The sequence below is a fragment of the Podarcis erhardii genome (assembly GCF_964252035.2).
Source record: "Podarcis erhardii genome assembly, chromosome: 3".
NCBI classification, from domain to species: Eukaryota; Metazoa; Chordata; class Lepidosauria; order Squamata; family Lacertidae; genus Podarcis; species Podarcis erhardii.
Genome location: NC_138507.1, coordinates 30351659 through 30368916, shown reverse-complemented (window position 1 = coordinate 30368916; position 17258 = coordinate 30351659). Strand labels below are relative to the sequence as shown.

Below are 17258 nucleotides of genomic sequence, written 5' to 3'. Positions count from 1 at the left end.
GCATGAGATCACTAAAACGTGTTTTTAGTTATAAGAACATTGTTTTGAAATTGACAAAGAAAGTATAATACCTTTGCATGTTTTTTTTAAAAAAAAGCAACCCTACATCTGCATGATTTTGCCCCCAAATCAGAGTGGTCTGCAAGAAACACGACCTAACGATCACAGTAAAAGGATCCTATATTATGACTAAGGACCCTTCCACATATAATGCGATCAAAAATCAGAAGTCTCACATGTACCCGGTGCTTATGGAAGGCAGACCTCTGTAATCATGTGAGGTTCTTTACTCTTCCACTACCAGCAACGGAGATGTTCCACTTGCATTCATGTAGCTGCCTCATTCAATTGTAAAACCAGTATGTAGGAGTTAAAATAATTCTCTTCCCATCAACATGATCCTATCAGGACTGCTACAGCCTACCGAAGGGGTTGTCATCCAAGTGCCGCAGAATGTTCAGTCACAACAAATAATGGATAATTAAGATCAACAAGTTTTCCGAAGGTTCAGCCTCACACTAAACATCACATACCCTGAAACTCTACTCCAAATCTACTCCTCTTCCTGTGCTTTGAAATGAAGAAGTGGTTTACACACACTCACGTGTAACAGGTAGCTGAGCACTCAATGAGTTGGCTTGCACATAGCACCAAGCTGAACTCTGGCTGAAGGCAGTTCAAGACGACATACCAAGCCAAACCATGGATGAATGAAGTTACGGCAGCAGGAGGACCAGGAAAGGAGGACAGTGTTCTTCTCCAGGAACCCTCACAATCATGCTAAGCCATAGTTTGGCTTAGTGTTATGGGCACAAGCCAGCTCAACGTCTGGATGAAACTTGGAATGCTTGATTATCCTAATTATGGGTGTGCATATGCCGAGCCCAGAAATATACAATCATTTCATGAATGTTACAAGTGTGGGAAGAGCTGCACTGCTACACAGTGTCTGAACTTGCTGGATGAAGGCACTTAGCACAGAAGACTACCTGAGGTACTCCAGTTAACACATACCGTACCTTGGTGAAGGGGACCATTCTCCATCCGAATGGTGGTGAGGGAGCACACTGATTGAAGATGTATTTATCTCAAGCACTTCATCTCTACAAAGATCAGAGGCAGATGTTCTGAGTATAAACAAACAAAGAGAGGAAAAGAGGTTTAGTTTAGTTTAGTTTTGTGTGTGTGTGTGTGTGTGTGTGTGTGTGTGTTTAAAAAACCAACAACCTCTCGTTCAGAGCTAGAATAGCATTGCAACACTGGTAAGGAGAAAACTACTTCCCTTCTCTAAGAACTGTTAGGCTCAAACGTCATCTCAAAATGACTGGAAATCCAGATGCTTCTGATAAGAAGCGCAAGATGGAAAATGAAACAAAAAACACAACTCTAGAGGTCAGAAATTAGCGGTTCCTTAAATTTCCTTAACCACCTGGGCTAGGAACTCATGATGAAAACTTGTTCTACTTCCTAAAGCGAATTAAGTTCTCTTTTGAATCTACTGACTCTTTGGAGCAAGTATGAATATAGGAACTTTGTGCAATATGAGAAAACTTTGTCCAGAATAAAATCCATATGTATCCAATCATTCTCATGCTGTAAGAAATCCACACGACATCTTTTCGTAGGTATTTGCTAAAAGAACATTAATGCCTCTGAATAAATCGCTTCTCCGAGTTTAAGCAGGGTCAATACCTTATATTGTCTAAAAGCTCATTTTCTTCGTCGGAACTGATTTCTATAGGGAACATGTTTTCATCTTCAGTGGTATCATCATTTTCATCTCTTTTTGAAGTATCTATTTTGTGGGCAGATCTCCTTCTACGTTTCCTCCTTTTCTTCACAGAACAACTAGAAGAAGTGGGCTCGACAGCGGATGAAGAAACAGAGGTTGGTAGCTGTGAACTGCTTCCAGTGTCCATGTTTCTTATCCTGTCCACAGAGTTTCTCTTCAGCTGTAACTCCATGAGAGCTGTTCCCTCTGTAAGAATGGGAGATGTAGCCAAGTGGTACGGAATTGCTTCCTAGAAAAAAAGAGGGAGGAGAAAAAACAGCGTCTTATTTCCCTTGATATTCCTTATTTCATTTCCTTTGACATTTGTGAAGATTAATCTATCCTTCATCACACACACACACACACATATGCCCCAAAATGTACCTCAAGCTTCACATAAGTTAAGCTTTTGTAAATACTCCACCTTTCAGCTCTTTCAAATTTTGCAAAGCATAAGGCTCCATTTAGGCTATTTGGGTGGATCTACATGCAGGGGGTGGGAAACGCTATAAATAAGTCAGAAATTAAATCGTAACAAAAGGGGGGAAAACCCTATGTAAAAACACTATTGAAAAGTTTTGTGCTCTCTGGCGCCATCTGGTGTTGCATTTTTATAACACATTCAAATCGCTGGTTTTTTGTTTTTCTAATGTAGCTGAATCCTTTCTCACCATGCTTTTATGGAAGTGCTTCCCTTTGGACTAAATAAGTATATATAAGATAGCAGCTTCAATCATGGAATCAATGCAAGATACATGCTATGGAACTGTCAAGAGACCTGCTCGTCTCACATGCCATAATGGGCTCCCCTTCCTGGAACTGGCTTCTTCCTCTGTGCAGAGGGACTAAGCTATATACTCTTGCACTGACTAGTTCTGCAGCAGGAACATGGAAGCCCTGCTTGATTTCTTATTTTTTTTAATCCTTTTGGGGAAAGCATGCTCAGAGGCACAGATCAGGAAAGTAATGGAAATCCAATCACCTTGGCTTTAAGCAAATCAGCCAAGCCAATGAATGCCTTGCTACCAAAAATAGCCAGTTCACACAATCAGGTAACAATCAATTATACAGCCAGCAGTCTCGCAATATGCAAGTTTTCCTCTGCCAATGAATACTGCCAGCAAGTGAGGAAGAAACAATCAGATGAGAAAACTTTCCATTTAATGACGGCTACATGCAAACAGCAACAAACAGAATCATTACAGAAATAATGGGGTCATGTGAACTGGCCTTTAGGTTTTGCCATCCACCCTCTTCCTCCATCTGTCACTGTGTATAAATCAAGTCTTGAATGGTGCAAGAAATGGAGAACTGTAAATGAAATCAGATCTAGCAGCCTTCTCCCTATAATGGATCTTTTAAAGGCATAACAGTCTTGGGGTTTGACGATCCACTACAGATGTTTATCGTAATTTATCGGAAATGAAAGATGTTTGGGAAATGGAGCTTCATCTTACCTGGTCATCACCAGTTTCCTCTACAAAAAATGCTTCTCCGTTGTCCCCTAATTTCATATGCAAATCCACAGATTCTCCATTGATTTCTATGTCAACCTGGGGAGGGCAAAAGACTTTTGAACAAACGTACAATTTCACTGCAGAGCACCGGAAGAGTTAGCGTGTGAATGAACATTCTCTGATATCTGTGAAAAGGGCTAATTCACATCATCCTAATTAACATTTATGTAAGGTGATGAAAGTACTTCACATTATCTCGCAATCCTTTACAGCAGCCCTGTAAGGGACATCAGTGCTATTATCCCCATATTTCACGGCTTGGGGCGGCAGGTGCTCAGAGGAAGAATATAGAGGTTTGTCAAAGGACATCTATCTAGCAAGTTCATAGCTAGGGTACAATTTGAAGCAGGGAACGTCTCAGATGATCTTCATATGCATATTCACAGTGTCGTGTGCCTGATCTAACAAAAGTTAAGCATCAACCAGCTTCCTGGTCCCAGGTGCCACTGAGCTCCAAATAAGCAATTTTAAGTGACATTTTCAACAGCGAAAGAGATAAGCTTAAGCCCACCAAATCCCTATTAAATCTATTAAAGTGCTTAAGGTGATATGTTGTCCATTGATAGGCTCAGTATTGTAAATAAACAGTGGCCTTCCCAGTGATTAAAAAAAAACCCCGAATCTGTGAGCAAACAACCCATCTGACACACAATAATTACCACCTCTCTGGGTTTTGTTGTTTGGTGAAAGTGCTGAGGACACAAAATTCTAGTTCCCATGGTTCTTTTGTGGGGAGTCAGTGCTCCAGCACATGCATCACAGATCTGCCCAGAGGGCCAAAGCAGACGATACATTAACTTGCACAATGACATTTGCCTGTGCTTTCCTTTTTACCATGGCAGCTGGGGGCGGAAATCTGAGACTGGGACTGCGGTGTGAGGAAGATTGGGGAGGAGGATCTAACACTTCCTGATAGAAATGTCCCCCACCCCGGTCAAAGCAACCATTTGCCCAGAAAGGAAGCTGCTATCCCGGTCTGGAACAGGGACCCCACAGCTACAGATATATGCACTGCACTGTCTCTGCACCTACATCTTAGTGTCTCCATGAGAAGGACTCAAACTCAGATGACTCACAAGTCACCATACTGAGCACCACCTTCTACATTACCCCAGCCTAAGGGCATGGCTCTTCCATCATGCCTCAACTCTGGTGGCGACTCTCTTACAGCTTCTCCTAATCCACAATCCTGCAGGAGTATGTTATATGTGCCCTTGAAGGGCTTCAGACAACCCTCCTGGTTGAAGAAGACCTTGACTGGCCTTCTTAAGCTTTCAAATGACTCTGGGCCTTTGCTGAGACAACATCTTCCAGAGCTGAGCCAGCAAGGCCCACTGGGAGCTGTCATGGGGCCTGAGCTGAAGTGGTTCTAGTAACCACTAACACACATCACTGTGCATGCAATGTATGATCAAGTGTGGTCCTGAAAGTGCATAGGATGAAAACATCCCTGCCCCCAGCACAATATATTGTGTGAAGAGGGAGCTACTGACAAAACGAAAAGCATGTCAAGACATCTTCTGTCCCCCTACCACTTTTTCCTTCGAACGCAGAACTCCCATCTTTCCGAAGCGCACGTGGAAAGGTGAACAGTGGAGGTTCCCATCAGGCTGGCGGACAACGATGACATCTATGCACCCAGACAGCGTGGCGGGATTTAATCCTTTATAGAGCTCCTTCACAGTCACAAAGACTTGGCCTGCTAACTGCCCAACGTAATTCATGGTTTGTGCCTGGAGAGGAAAACAGGACAGAGGGAAGCATCAGAATCTGGATGGACACGTTAAGACCATTTGGCAACTGCAGAAAATAAGAGACCAAAAATATTCTATAAAACAACCTAAGGTGACTCTGGAAGGCTTTTGGGCCAAATCCTACACACACACACACACACACACACACACACACACACACCCATGAGGAGTACTGGTTAGCTTACTGGCTTCCCACAGGAGTGTGGAGTTTCCCTGCCCAAAGTTTTCTGGTGAGCCACTGGATTTCTCACAAGATCTCTTGGAGAATGGCGTCAGAGATAAAGGCTTACGGTTTCATCTCTCACCCCCAAATCTGCCCCAATGGACAGAGGAAGAAAACCCAATTGCCACAGATGACACTTCTTTTGCACTCCTCCTCTCTTGTCTCCGCGCTGGTTGAAAGGGCTGACTTCTGTGGCAATCAGATTTCCTCCTGTTTTCCTGAGCCACACCCCTCGCCACCCTAGGCTTCACACCCTCCTTAAGTGGTTTTGCATGTCTCGAATGTGTCCTGAAACTCCAGTCATGCTTCTTGTTTGCAGGCTAGAGAGTGTTGGGTGGAACTAGCCTACAAAAAGGTAAGATTCGGTACTTGCTCTGTTCGCTTTCGCCGGTAGCCTTACCTGTTCCTGGTCAGGTGGCCCCTAGAAAGTTGACCAGAAAATAATGTGGCCCTTGGGTTGTAGTCTACAACGTAACTTACTCCTAGGGAAGTGTGTACAGGATTTCAGCTTAAGACGGGCTCACAGTTGATAGCACTGCTCTTAAAATCAATCCAAGTCTACTGAACGGCCTTGACATTTCAGCATGTTAAGATATTTGGCAACATAATGAGCAATGGAAAGTTAAAAAGACAACATCCACATTCCTCAAGAGCTGCCCAGCAATGCCCCAGCATAGCATGAAGCTTCAAGCAGAGGAACGTGAGCCAGTTAGTCCCAGATTCACATCTCACCACAACCATTAACTCTCTTAGGTCTCTGGTTGAAACATTTAGGTAGCTCTAAGTAAATCCATGAGATTAGAGCGCAAGTCTTGAGAGACTTGGATCCAAATTTCTGCTCAGTTACAAAGTTCGCTGCAAGATCTCTGAGCGGTCTTTAAGTCCTAAAATAATCTACCTCACAGTGATGTTGTGAGGGAAACAAATATGAATACCGTCCAGTGTACAGGGCTCCTTTTTGGAAGAAAGGACCCCTCAGCCTTTCGCCTCCCCATCTGCAGAGTGAGGGTCACTGTAGTGGCCCACCTGTTAGGTTGAGATGATTTTGTTATTAACAAAAAATATTTCTAACCCACGCTTCATCGCAGTGCGATACCAGGGTAGGATAGAACACAATATAAATTGAAACCAACAAACGTCATCATAAAATAGAATAGAAGGGAGCACATGAAAAAACAAAGGAAACAGCAGTCATGATAATTATCAAAATCTGGCTGGGAACCCTACCCCCACCACACAAACACACAAAAACACAGCTCTGCCAATACACACGACACAGCAGGTTGGGATAGCAGAAATGTTTTGCTTTAAAAAAGACTGACAAGAGTCATTTACAAAATTACTTTTCTCCTAATGGTTATAATAGATCCACGAGAATCCCAGCCAAAACTTAATTCTGTATCTTTGTTTCATATACCAGAGTGGCATACAACAAATATGAATAAAATCAACAAAAGTATCCATGAAAACTTCATGAGAAACATCAATAAAACACCAGTGAAATACTGATTGGTTAAAGAGAGAATGTTCATAAAGCGAAGGCCTGTTGAAACAACCTAAGTTTTCAAAAGTTGCCTCAAAGAAGGGAGGAGCAGTTCCTGCCAAACCTCTACTGGCAAGGAGTTCCACAGAGCACACAAAGGCTGCCACACTAAAGGCTCAATCCATGGTAAATGCCAATCAAGTGTCAGGGGTGCTGGGAACAGGGAATGTGAGTGCTAAAACTGCATTTGCAACTTGCTGAAGTATGCATTAGCTCCCAGTGAAATATTCACGTCCCCAGGAACGTCCCCCAATTCCTAAGGAGACTGTATGTGGTCTGCATAACACATTTTGTTCTGATTGATCCTAGAAAGCCTGCCTGCTGGTATCTCAAGAGCAGGAGTGCTAATAATAAACCAAACCAACTCAGTAAAATATAGTGCTACTTGCATTCTGTTGGCCTGCAACCTACATTTCTATCTAGGGTTTCCCTTAAATTTCCAATTGAAAGAAAGTACTTCTTCACACAATGCGTAAGCTACGGATTTGCTCTGTAAAATCAGGGAGGGATGTTTCGGCCATCACCTGAAAGAAGTTGTGCATGGAAAAGCTTCTTGCAACTTGAGGACTTTCCTCACACGTGGTCGTTTGCCACAAAAACAGCACTCAACAAGAAGCCAGAAGCAGTTCAGGCTCCCAAATGAATGTTTGCAAAAACAAGTTGGTCCCTGTTTCTCATTCACATTTTTTTTTTTCATATTTCATATTTTCAATACTTGGGGAGAGGGGGTGAGAATCAGTCCTTAACAGTAGCATCTTCTCCCTGTATTCCAATGAGCCAGTGACCAGTAATACATTCCTAGGATCCCTTCCACACACCTGTGAACATATATCCTGATGTTTTTGAACAAAGTGCCTGGGGAGATTATAACTCCTTGGTTGTTTATTGAGCATTCATTCTCTGGTTTGTTTGCAGGGAAGTTGTACGGTATTGTTGCACCAACCAATTGGTTTCCACCTCATTTTCTGGTCACTTTCCTTACTACAGAAATGGGGTGGAGGGGAAGCAGGTTTGTTGTGAAAGGATGCCAACTCTGCTTCAGTTGCGCAACCTGAATTTGCTGGTATGTTGCTGAATTCTCACCCACAAAATAGCAACGGTCTGGAAGTGACATACCGTATTTTCACATGTACAGGATGCCAATTTTTTTCACCCAAAATTAAGAAATTAAGTTGTTTAGCTTTGGGGGGGAGGTCACTTCCGCCAATCGCTCACCCGCCTGCCCGCCACTGCCGATCCCTTGCCACAGCCACTGCCGATCACACACCTTGCCGCAGCCACCAATTGTCTGCCCACTCGCCACCAACAGCCCGCCTGCCCACTTGACGCAGCCACCAATCGCCTGCCCAATTGCCGCAGCCACAGCCAATCGCCAGCAGGCCTTGTCGCAGCCACCAATCACCCGCCCAATCGCCGCTGCCAATCTCCTGCTTGCTGCTGCCATTAATTGCACGTCCCCCCTCTGCAGTCACTATCCGTGTATAAGAAGACAACCAATTTTTGCCTAATTTTTTATTTTATTTTTTAGCAAAAAGCATCGTCTTATACATGGAAAAATACGGTAGATTAGCCTGTCCTTATCTCTTGCACTGAACAGGGGTCATGGCACAATAGAACATCACATGCTTTCTTTCTATGCAGATTGAAGCCCTGGGCTCTATCCCCAGCATGTGAAAATATGGCTCTCGGGGAACAGGACTAGCAAAACAAAAAAAGCTATGGATAGCCGGTGGCAGTTAAAATAGTAACAATGAGCAAGAAAGACCACTGGCCTGATTTTGTTATAAAAACAGCTTCACACTTTAGCAGATAAAATGTGAAAGTTCTAATGCGTTACAGAAGGCCAGCAATATGTCTGTGCACCTTCAGCATGAAAATGGAAACTGATGAAATTCTGTAGAATACAGGTAAGTTTATTTGAGCATGTTTATAGAATCAAATGCGGCCCACAAACCACAAATTGCAACCAGTGAGCAGCTGGAAAACCCTAATTCCGCAGCCACTGTTTGGTAAAGTATGGAGCTTATAAAAACTCGTGGTGGCCTGCCGTATATTGCTTGGCAGATCACAACAGAGCTTTTGTGGGGAGAGGAATATTATTATTTTGTTAATAAGAACAGCAAGAGCAGACATGAGCGAGAAGGGCTGTAGGTCAAAATAAGATGTTTAAAAAACAGATACAACATGGGACAAAAACTAATCAGGAAGGAAAGAGTTCTCCAGTCATTAATATATGGATCACAAGTTGTGCAGACCTCCTCTCAAAGGACCTGGCAACCCACTTTTGCTTGGTACTTTTGACGGCATGCCTACAACCTTGGCTCCCTTAACAGTCTCCCTTTCACTGTGTGGCTGAGGCACACAGAATTCTCCTAAATGTAAGAGCAGTCACATCAATGGTTACAGCTGCCCCAACATACATAGCAAAACACAGTCAGAATGAAAGAGCAAGATAATAATATCCTTAACTCTGTGCTAGTCTGTGACCACCACTCTCTCCTTCTTGGGTTTTCTTTCCACAAAATCAATGTTGCTTGCATTATTAAACACAAACTCCTCTACAAGTCTTCTGAATTGTGTTTATCCTATATGCTTTTCTTTGCCAATAAAGCTGATTAAGCATAAATCTATCCACAATTCAGAAAGCCATGCAGAAGGGAAGGAAATGTTTCATTCTGAACATTCCCTAGGTGAGTATTTTCAAAATGATGATTAAATGCTGCATGCCTTGACAGTATCCACCATAATAGCTGCTTCGTTCAAACTCACAGTGTTCACAAAGTATGTTTAGAAAAGGTTTAGACCTGAAATACAACAATGTAAATTTGTGAGCATTGTTATCAAAAGTGATGAACAAGATAATGCACGTAGCTTGAAACATTTTACAGCAGCCCCTCTGAAACAACCTTACTGTTCTCTTCCTCTTTTTGTAATTTATAAAAGTGACACAATATGGTTTTCGAGATCTTCTCAATGGTTTGTTCTGCCCTCTTCACTCAGGCTTTAGGATAATAATAATCAGGTAACAGATAACAAGACCGACCTACAGAAATGAGCTGACATTGTTTTATTTACTATTTACAAGATCATTTGGGGTCTGCCTTTTAGCCTCCCCAAAACAGCTTAAATCATCAGCCTAAAACATAATAATTAAAGCTACAAGATGAACAATGAACTAAAAAAAATATCCAGATCCACCTAAAATACAGTTCCACAAAAGGGACCAGAAAAGCTTTAGAGAATCCAAAACAGGAACTTTGCAAAACAGAAAAATATTTACCAGACGCCGAAAAGCCAAAAAGGAGGGGGCCAACCAGGCTTCCTGGGTAAAGGAGTTCTGTAATCTGGGTGCCACAACCAAAAAGATTCTGTCATGCATTATCATCCAGTTGGACCTCTGATGGCAGTGGAAAACAGATCAAGGCTTTTGAGGAATAGTGCAGTGGGCGGGCAAGCTCATGTCATGAGAAGGCAGTCCTTCGAAGACGTCATCAAGTGATCTTCTATACTATGTTGGCTGGTTACGTGGTACATGGGGAACTGCATTACGTCTGGTCAGGCTATTTCTCCATGTTTTCTGACTGGAACTGGCTCTCCAGAGCCTCAGGCAGCGGTCTTTCCCACTATTTACTAACCTGATCCTTTTAACTGGAGATGGCAGGAATAAAACCTGGGACTTTCTGCATCCGAAGCATGTGCTCTGTGACTGAGATACATGCCTCCCCCTAAATACACGCACAACATGACAGTGCTGTGTGAAGCATCTTTCCACACCATTACGTGGAAGGAAACCTGATTTTATTACATGGGTTCAGTTCAGCTGGAGAGCTGAACCATGGTTTGTCGATAAGCCACAGCCATCTTCTCACACATTTTGATTTAAATTATTCCTATTTGGTACAAACCATAGTTTGCCATTACATATGAACCAGGAAACCATGGTTTGCAGCCCTGGCTTGGCTAGTAAACTTACAAGCCAGACTCAGATGTCAGAATAAACACAATTTGTGTCAAAGAGGAAGCAGCTAATTGAAGCATAGCATGGAAGTGCTTTTACTATTCCGACATGCAGAAATACTGAGGACAGGCAGAAAAGCAGAAGATCTGGGAATCGTTTTCCTAAAGCTGCTTTTGTTTCCTAAAGCAAACTGGATGTTCCTCAATTTACAAGAAAGGGTAAGAAATCTTGAAATTGCCACTGTCTCCTCACTTTGAATGAACAGTTTCAGTTTTCAGAGAATGCTGACAGCTCCATGGGGGAACAATAGCAATTCTTAAAAGAAAGAAAGAATTTTTTTTTCACTGAGACAGTATTAGTCTGTTTATTTTCCAGCGGTTAAATAAGGGGTGTGTCTGGAATTTAGAAATAAGATCATAGATAATGTGACAGATAAAAAGCACTTTGCTTTCAGTCGCTCTTTCCAAAGAACAAAACAGAATAGAAAGAGCATACCTAAACAAGTAGAGAACTTGCATAATTCATAGGACCCACCAGTACGCAGGACCCCACCCCTCATAGCCTGGTCCCATTTTCCTGCCCAATTCATCCTCACAAATGGCATACACTTTCTTAACTGTGGGAGGGAGTGTTTCATTCTGATGGCTTCAAAAGAGAGAGACAAAAGTCAATGCCAAAGGAAAAAGATGCTTTTCCAGCAAAGGATGTTCCCCAGGAGGAAAGCTCAGCACCCGCAATCACAAATTATTCAGGCCTGAAATTAATTTCTATCTTATTTCTAAGCATGCCTTTGCCCTGTGTATGATGATGTGCGACAAGCCTCAACACTGCTGATAAAGGAAGACCAGTTATGCACATGAAAGAACTTTGTAAAGATCCCAGATGACTTCTGCACAGTTCCATTTCTAAAGCCAAAACATGTATCAAACAAGAATGCTGTTGTTCAAATATTTGCCTTTGTTTACCAGTGTGATAAAACAACCTTTAAAGCATGTATGAGCATGGTTGAAATTACTAACATTTTCAAAATCCCCTAACGGTCCCAAGTGCTTCCAAAAGAGCTCTTTGTGCGTTGTTTAGTCATATTTGAGTGCACAAAGAAGGCCACTCCAAACCCACAAAAAATGGTTAAATAAATACATTTGGAATGGAAAACAGGAGCACGGTCCATCAAGGACAGTTCCCCAATTCTTTTCTTTAAAGGGCTTTTGTAGTAGTGATTCTTTCCGAATTCTGCCTTGCTGGATCGCCAATGAGAAATTCTATTTACAGTAAAAATCAAAGCACGAGAGTCAAAAAACAGAGTTCATGGCATTCCAGATTGACCAATACCATTCTTCTGATGTCAACAACTCTCTCAGCTGAGTCAGTTTGCAGGACAGGACAGTACTGTAACTAACAATCCAGTAAACTTTGAACCTTATCTCCCCCAGTCTAACCACAGACTCTCAACAGGATATGACAGTTGCCATTAACTTGCCCTATTGGTTCCAGTGGAACTTGTCTCTAAAATACAGAAAAAGCATCCCTATTTCGATTTTCATTATGAAAAAGGGGGCCAGTCTAATTATGATAATTTATTATATATGTACTATCCAATTAATGTGGTTTAATTTATTTCAATATAAACAGTTGAATTCAAACATAGAATCTGAAAAGGGTATCTTATCCCTCTTTTCCTCAGAGAGAAGCAAATGATTTATTTAGGAAATGGTAATGTTTTTCAAATTAAATTATCTCCAAGTTCTACATGAATTTTCCCAAAAGAAAAAAGGGGATTTCCAATCAAAGGTAAGCACTTTAAAAAAAAAAAAAAGTCCCACTGATTTCAACAGTTAAATTAAGTGTGTTCCAAATGAAGTCAATGGGACAACTTTAGGGGGATCACGCCGAAATATTTTAGTTGACTTTATACTAGAACTGTTGGCAACAATCCCTCACCTAAGGACTAAAGAGGCTTTGATTACATCCCTTTCTGTAATACTGATAAACAAGTGTGTGCATGTATGTGTATGTGCGTGAAACATGAAGTCTCTCTACAGATGTTTGAAGCCAAAGAAAAGGTATTTAAAAGCAGTGCTTTTTTTTCTAAAAAAAAATGTTTAGGGGTACTCTCATTTTCCTGCTCATATTGAAATATTGCCCCTCAATGAGGCCAAACTTAGAGTCACAAAATGTTTCTGGGTATGCGTACCCCAGGACAAAAAGCACTGTTTAAAAGTAAATGGGAGTGAATATATAGCTCGGAGGTTCAAAACCCACAAATAACATTGGGTTTAGCAACACTGTCTAAGCACATCTGTATCAGACAATTGTGCAATAAAACAGAATATGCACTAGCAAAGATAAAGAGGAGACCCAAAAGGAAAAAAAAGAAAAAGTGGCAGTACAACACATTCTTTTAGCCGGGTTTCACAGATCAACAACTGCTACAAAACCTGATTTTAAACTTCAAAATGGTCACAGAACTCTCCATTCCCGAGGCCAAAAGAGCCTGTCTTTTTACACAAGACAGCAGTTTAGCAAACAGGAAGACAAGAGACAGAGTGTCTGACTTCACATTTAACCCTTTTCTTCTCGCCAACGAGGCTCCAGAGAGGCCTAAAATCTATGCCAGGCCTGCAATTTTTTTTGCCACCATAGGCATGCTCAAAAGGGTACTCGCATCTTTCTTCCCACCCCCCACCGTCTTGCATCAGAGCCTTTGCCGCCACATACCCCTCGATAAGTCATTTTAAGTCATCAATCCAAAGAATCAGGGGAAAGGCCACTTCACCCACTGCAGCTATTTTAGGATGCAAGCTCTTGCTAAAATGCAGATTAATATCCAAAACATATGTGGCAGAGAGATTTGGTCCTGGCGGACAAACGTGTACTTTTCCAGAAGGACTCCGTTTAGGCAAAAAACAAGACAGTATGAGACAAAGGGCCGCTTGTCCCCAAGCTGAAAAATTGCAACTATCTTAAGCAAAACATTGTGCAGGTAAAAATCCAGTGGCCTACAGAATTGCCACAATAGTACTATTTCCCCCAATACTTCACCCATCTCTTTAACTTCCCCCCGCCTGCCCCCCAAATCCTTCGTCAGCTTTATACCTGTCCTTGCACCGTCTGTCAACCATGAGAAACATCAGCAACTTTCCCCAAGGGAGGCAGAGAGACAGCTGCCTTGCCACTGCTCTTCTCCTCCGCAGCAATGAAGGACTTCGGAGGAGGCTAGCTAGGCAGTGGCAGGTCAGGCACCGGCCAGAGCCTTGCTTTGTATGCAAACAGGCTGCTGCAGCAATGTCAATTCATCCCACATAGGCAGCCTGGTAACCGCCCTGTAGGAGGGACCTCGAGAAGGGAGGCAGGAAGGGGGATCAAGGAGAAATCAGGACATCCATCGCAACAGCTGTGGTTATGGTTACCCAAGGCTAGATCTACCAGAAGCATCTTCCTATATTTGCCCCACTTCTGACCCCACTCCAGCTATATCTTGCAGGTGTAGATAGGAGTTTGCTGCAAGCCATAGACCACAACAGACAGGCCCAAACTAGCATGGTAAATTCATGGGGATTTTTGACAGGCAAGCATTGAAAACAGTGGCAAAACCGTCTGTCGCTTGCGAAATTGCACCAAAATGCGGGTGGGTGGTTACCCTAATGAAATGGACACAGAGAGCTTTGCAAGAGTTAAAATCAGAGGTTCTGGGTTGCAAACTGAAACAAACAAGCAGGGTTTTAGTCATTAAACAAAATTGTGAGTGTCTTGTGTCTGTCATGGCAGTTTTGGATCCTGTAAGAGCGGTCGTTTGCGGGTTTTATTTTTTTCAATTCGTACAAATTGAAATAGAGCCAAGAGAGAGAGAGATGGGTCTCATCCACATAAGGATCACTATGTCTCAAGTTGCCTTTCTCACGGTTAAATCTTCCGGCTTAAATTGCCGGAAGCGCTCTTGTGAATGATGTGACACTTGCAGTTTGCCATGTGTCAGAGATTCACAAAATATAGTTCAGCGTGCACAAGTGCTAAGGGGCATGTCATCTTCAACTCTTTAAAATGCTTCAGCACTTTTTTAAAAAGCACATTTGGTCAGCAGACTGGAGAGAAGGTGAAGAGCAATTCTTATGGAAAATTACCAGCAGACGGTCCAATTAGAACTCTCCCATGTTGTCTCTCTAGTCTACAGCCCTAATTAGATGCCACCAGTATAGAAAAGAAAAGGCCATTCTAATTGAATGCCACCATTCAAAAAAATGGAGGATTCAGGGGTTGGGGGGTGAGAATTCAGGGCCTTGGAAAGATGGGCCCGGGCAGAAAAAGGATGTATGCAGTACAAAGTTTTATTGAGATGTGATTTTGAGAAATTGATTGGCATGCCTTCTGTGAAGTGGGTTAGAACAGAACACTGTGGGTTCAGACAAAGTGGCTTTTTTACTGCCTTTTACTAAGGCAGACAATACTGTTTTGACCTCTTGTTGTGGTCGTAAATACTGTGAGTGTTTTGGCAACGGCAGCCATTTTTTTACTAGCTATGTTGCCCCCCACCAACGTGCCAGCCATTTTGTGATGGCACCCACAAATCACTTTCCTAAAGTTCTAAAATTAATATCCGTGCATGAAATTTAGAGGCATAAAATTATTTGCATACCGCTTCTGATAACAACTTTTATTTTAAGGATTGTATGAGGGAGGGGGGACAGCTGAATGGGGAATATCTGCTCCACAGGGTTTCAGATAGGGAGTTAATGACCTAGGAATTTTATTGGTTTACTCTGTGTGTGTGTGTGTGTGTGTGTGTGTGTGAGAGAGAGAGAGAGAGAGAGAGAGAGAGAGAGAGAGAGAATGTACACAAATAGCTATTTGTAAAAATATAAGGCAACAAGGGATTCAGTCACTAATTTCCACTATCTTATTTAGTGAGGCCCTTTCATCATGGATGGGTAGCCTGTGACTACAACTCCCATCATCCTTCACCATTAGCCATGCTGATGGGAGTTGGAGTCTGAGTCCAGCAGGATCATAGAGAACCACATGTTCACCACACATATTTTACATTGGTGGCTTGGGCTGGAATCTATTATTATGACTTGGGTATCTGATGACTTGCGGGCAGCCTTGAAACTCCATAATAACCAGGAAACTGTTTCTAAAGCATCAGAAGTGAGCGAGGGAGGGTATCAGTTTTTGATAGGCCTAGGAGTATGGAGGGCATCCCTACAGACCTGTCTGGCAAACAGCAATTTCTTGGTCACATTTCCTTGACCTGTAAAATGGGAATAACATCAGATGGCTGCTGTGAGAGGATGTACATAACATCAAGGAATTTAAAAGTCCTTCGTGCCAGAAACTAATCTGTTGCGGCCAGTAATAACATGTTTGGGATGATCATCAGAGAATATATGGCGGATGACTGGATTGATCAGGTTCTTGGCATATGAAAACACTGAAACCATGTTCTAATTTGTTTAAGAGCCTGGGCCTACGTGCAAATAGTCCTCATGATGGACACTGCTGGAAATGTGGGTGTCCAGAACCCAGAGTAGCTTAAAAGTTTGATGTGCAAGTACGTATCTCTTTAAGTAAAGCACTCTAGTTATCACAAGGGGGGGTGTTTTGTTTTGTTTTAGATCTCCTTTATTTGGTTGATCGTTGAGAATAATATGTCAACACACCTGAACATATATAATATATACTTGTCATGTTTTCAGTTCACTTCAGTCACCTCATGATTAAGCAGACTGTTGCTTAATGCAACAATAAACCAATGTAGCATTTACAAGTGACACAAATCACAGCACCTTGCATCTTTAGGTAGCTATCGGGGTATCAACTGAAGTGCTAAGCTTACCTTCCCAACCACCTCTTTTTTTCTCTTATATTGGACTCTGAACAGCATCAGACTGGCTAAATCTAGTCATTCGTAATTTCCCACAATGCCCCCAAACTTGTGTCACTCGGGGACATTGTGCAAAATTTAAATCTTTTCCCAGGCCTTTGGCTAATCTACAGCCTTTTAAATTTTGGAGGTAGGGTTACTGTTATTGTTTTGTTTAGTATAGCATGTATTTTTGTGGTTTTATATTGTAAAGCAGCCTGTGATTCTCGGATGAAGGGCAGTATACACATTAAATAATAATAATAATATATAAACTCAGCCGCCCACACTGCCATCACAGCCAAGTAATATTGCATGACTCACTACCCAGTAATTTCCCCAGAGCCTTCTCTAGTCTGGTGCCAGCCCTAAATAACAATATGTTTTAGTCCAGAATAGAGGTAGCCACCATGGTGCCCTCCAGATGTTGTTGACTACAACTCCCATCACGCATAACCATTGCTCTTTCTGGCTGGAGATGACGGGAGTTGTCGTCCAAAACACTGGTGGGCTCTATATTAAGTAGCCTTGATATAGAATGTGTGATTAATGACTGTGGTTGATGAGATGAGATATTTTGAAATCAAATGTACATTATTAGTTATTGCCATTCATATATTCAAATTACAGAT

General features: G+C 42.2%; 1 protein-coding gene across 6 annotated transcripts in view; it reads right to left on the bottom strand.

Moving 5' to 3' along the window:
* The window catches only part of LPIN1 (lipin 1), an 84572-nt gene that overhangs the window by 30678 nt on the left and 36636 nt on the right, over positions 1 to 17258 (bottom strand). For 5 of the 6 annotated variants that reach the window (XM_081856930.1, XM_081856933.1, XM_081856932.1 and 2 more), the window contains 4 exons: positions 4821 to 5021; positions 3229 to 3324; positions 1693 to 2021; positions 1020 to 1127 (listed from right to left, as the gene is read on the bottom strand). In XM_081856930.1, coding sequence (XP_081713056.1) covers positions 1020 to 1127; positions 1693 to 2021; positions 3229 to 3324; positions 4821 to 5021 — 734 coding nt within the window. Of the gene's footprint in view, positions 1 to 1019; positions 1128 to 1692; positions 2022 to 3228; positions 3325 to 4820; positions 5022 to 13862; positions 14044 to 17258 lie in introns of those variants that run through there. The other variant, XM_081856935.1, reaches the window with a different exon arrangement.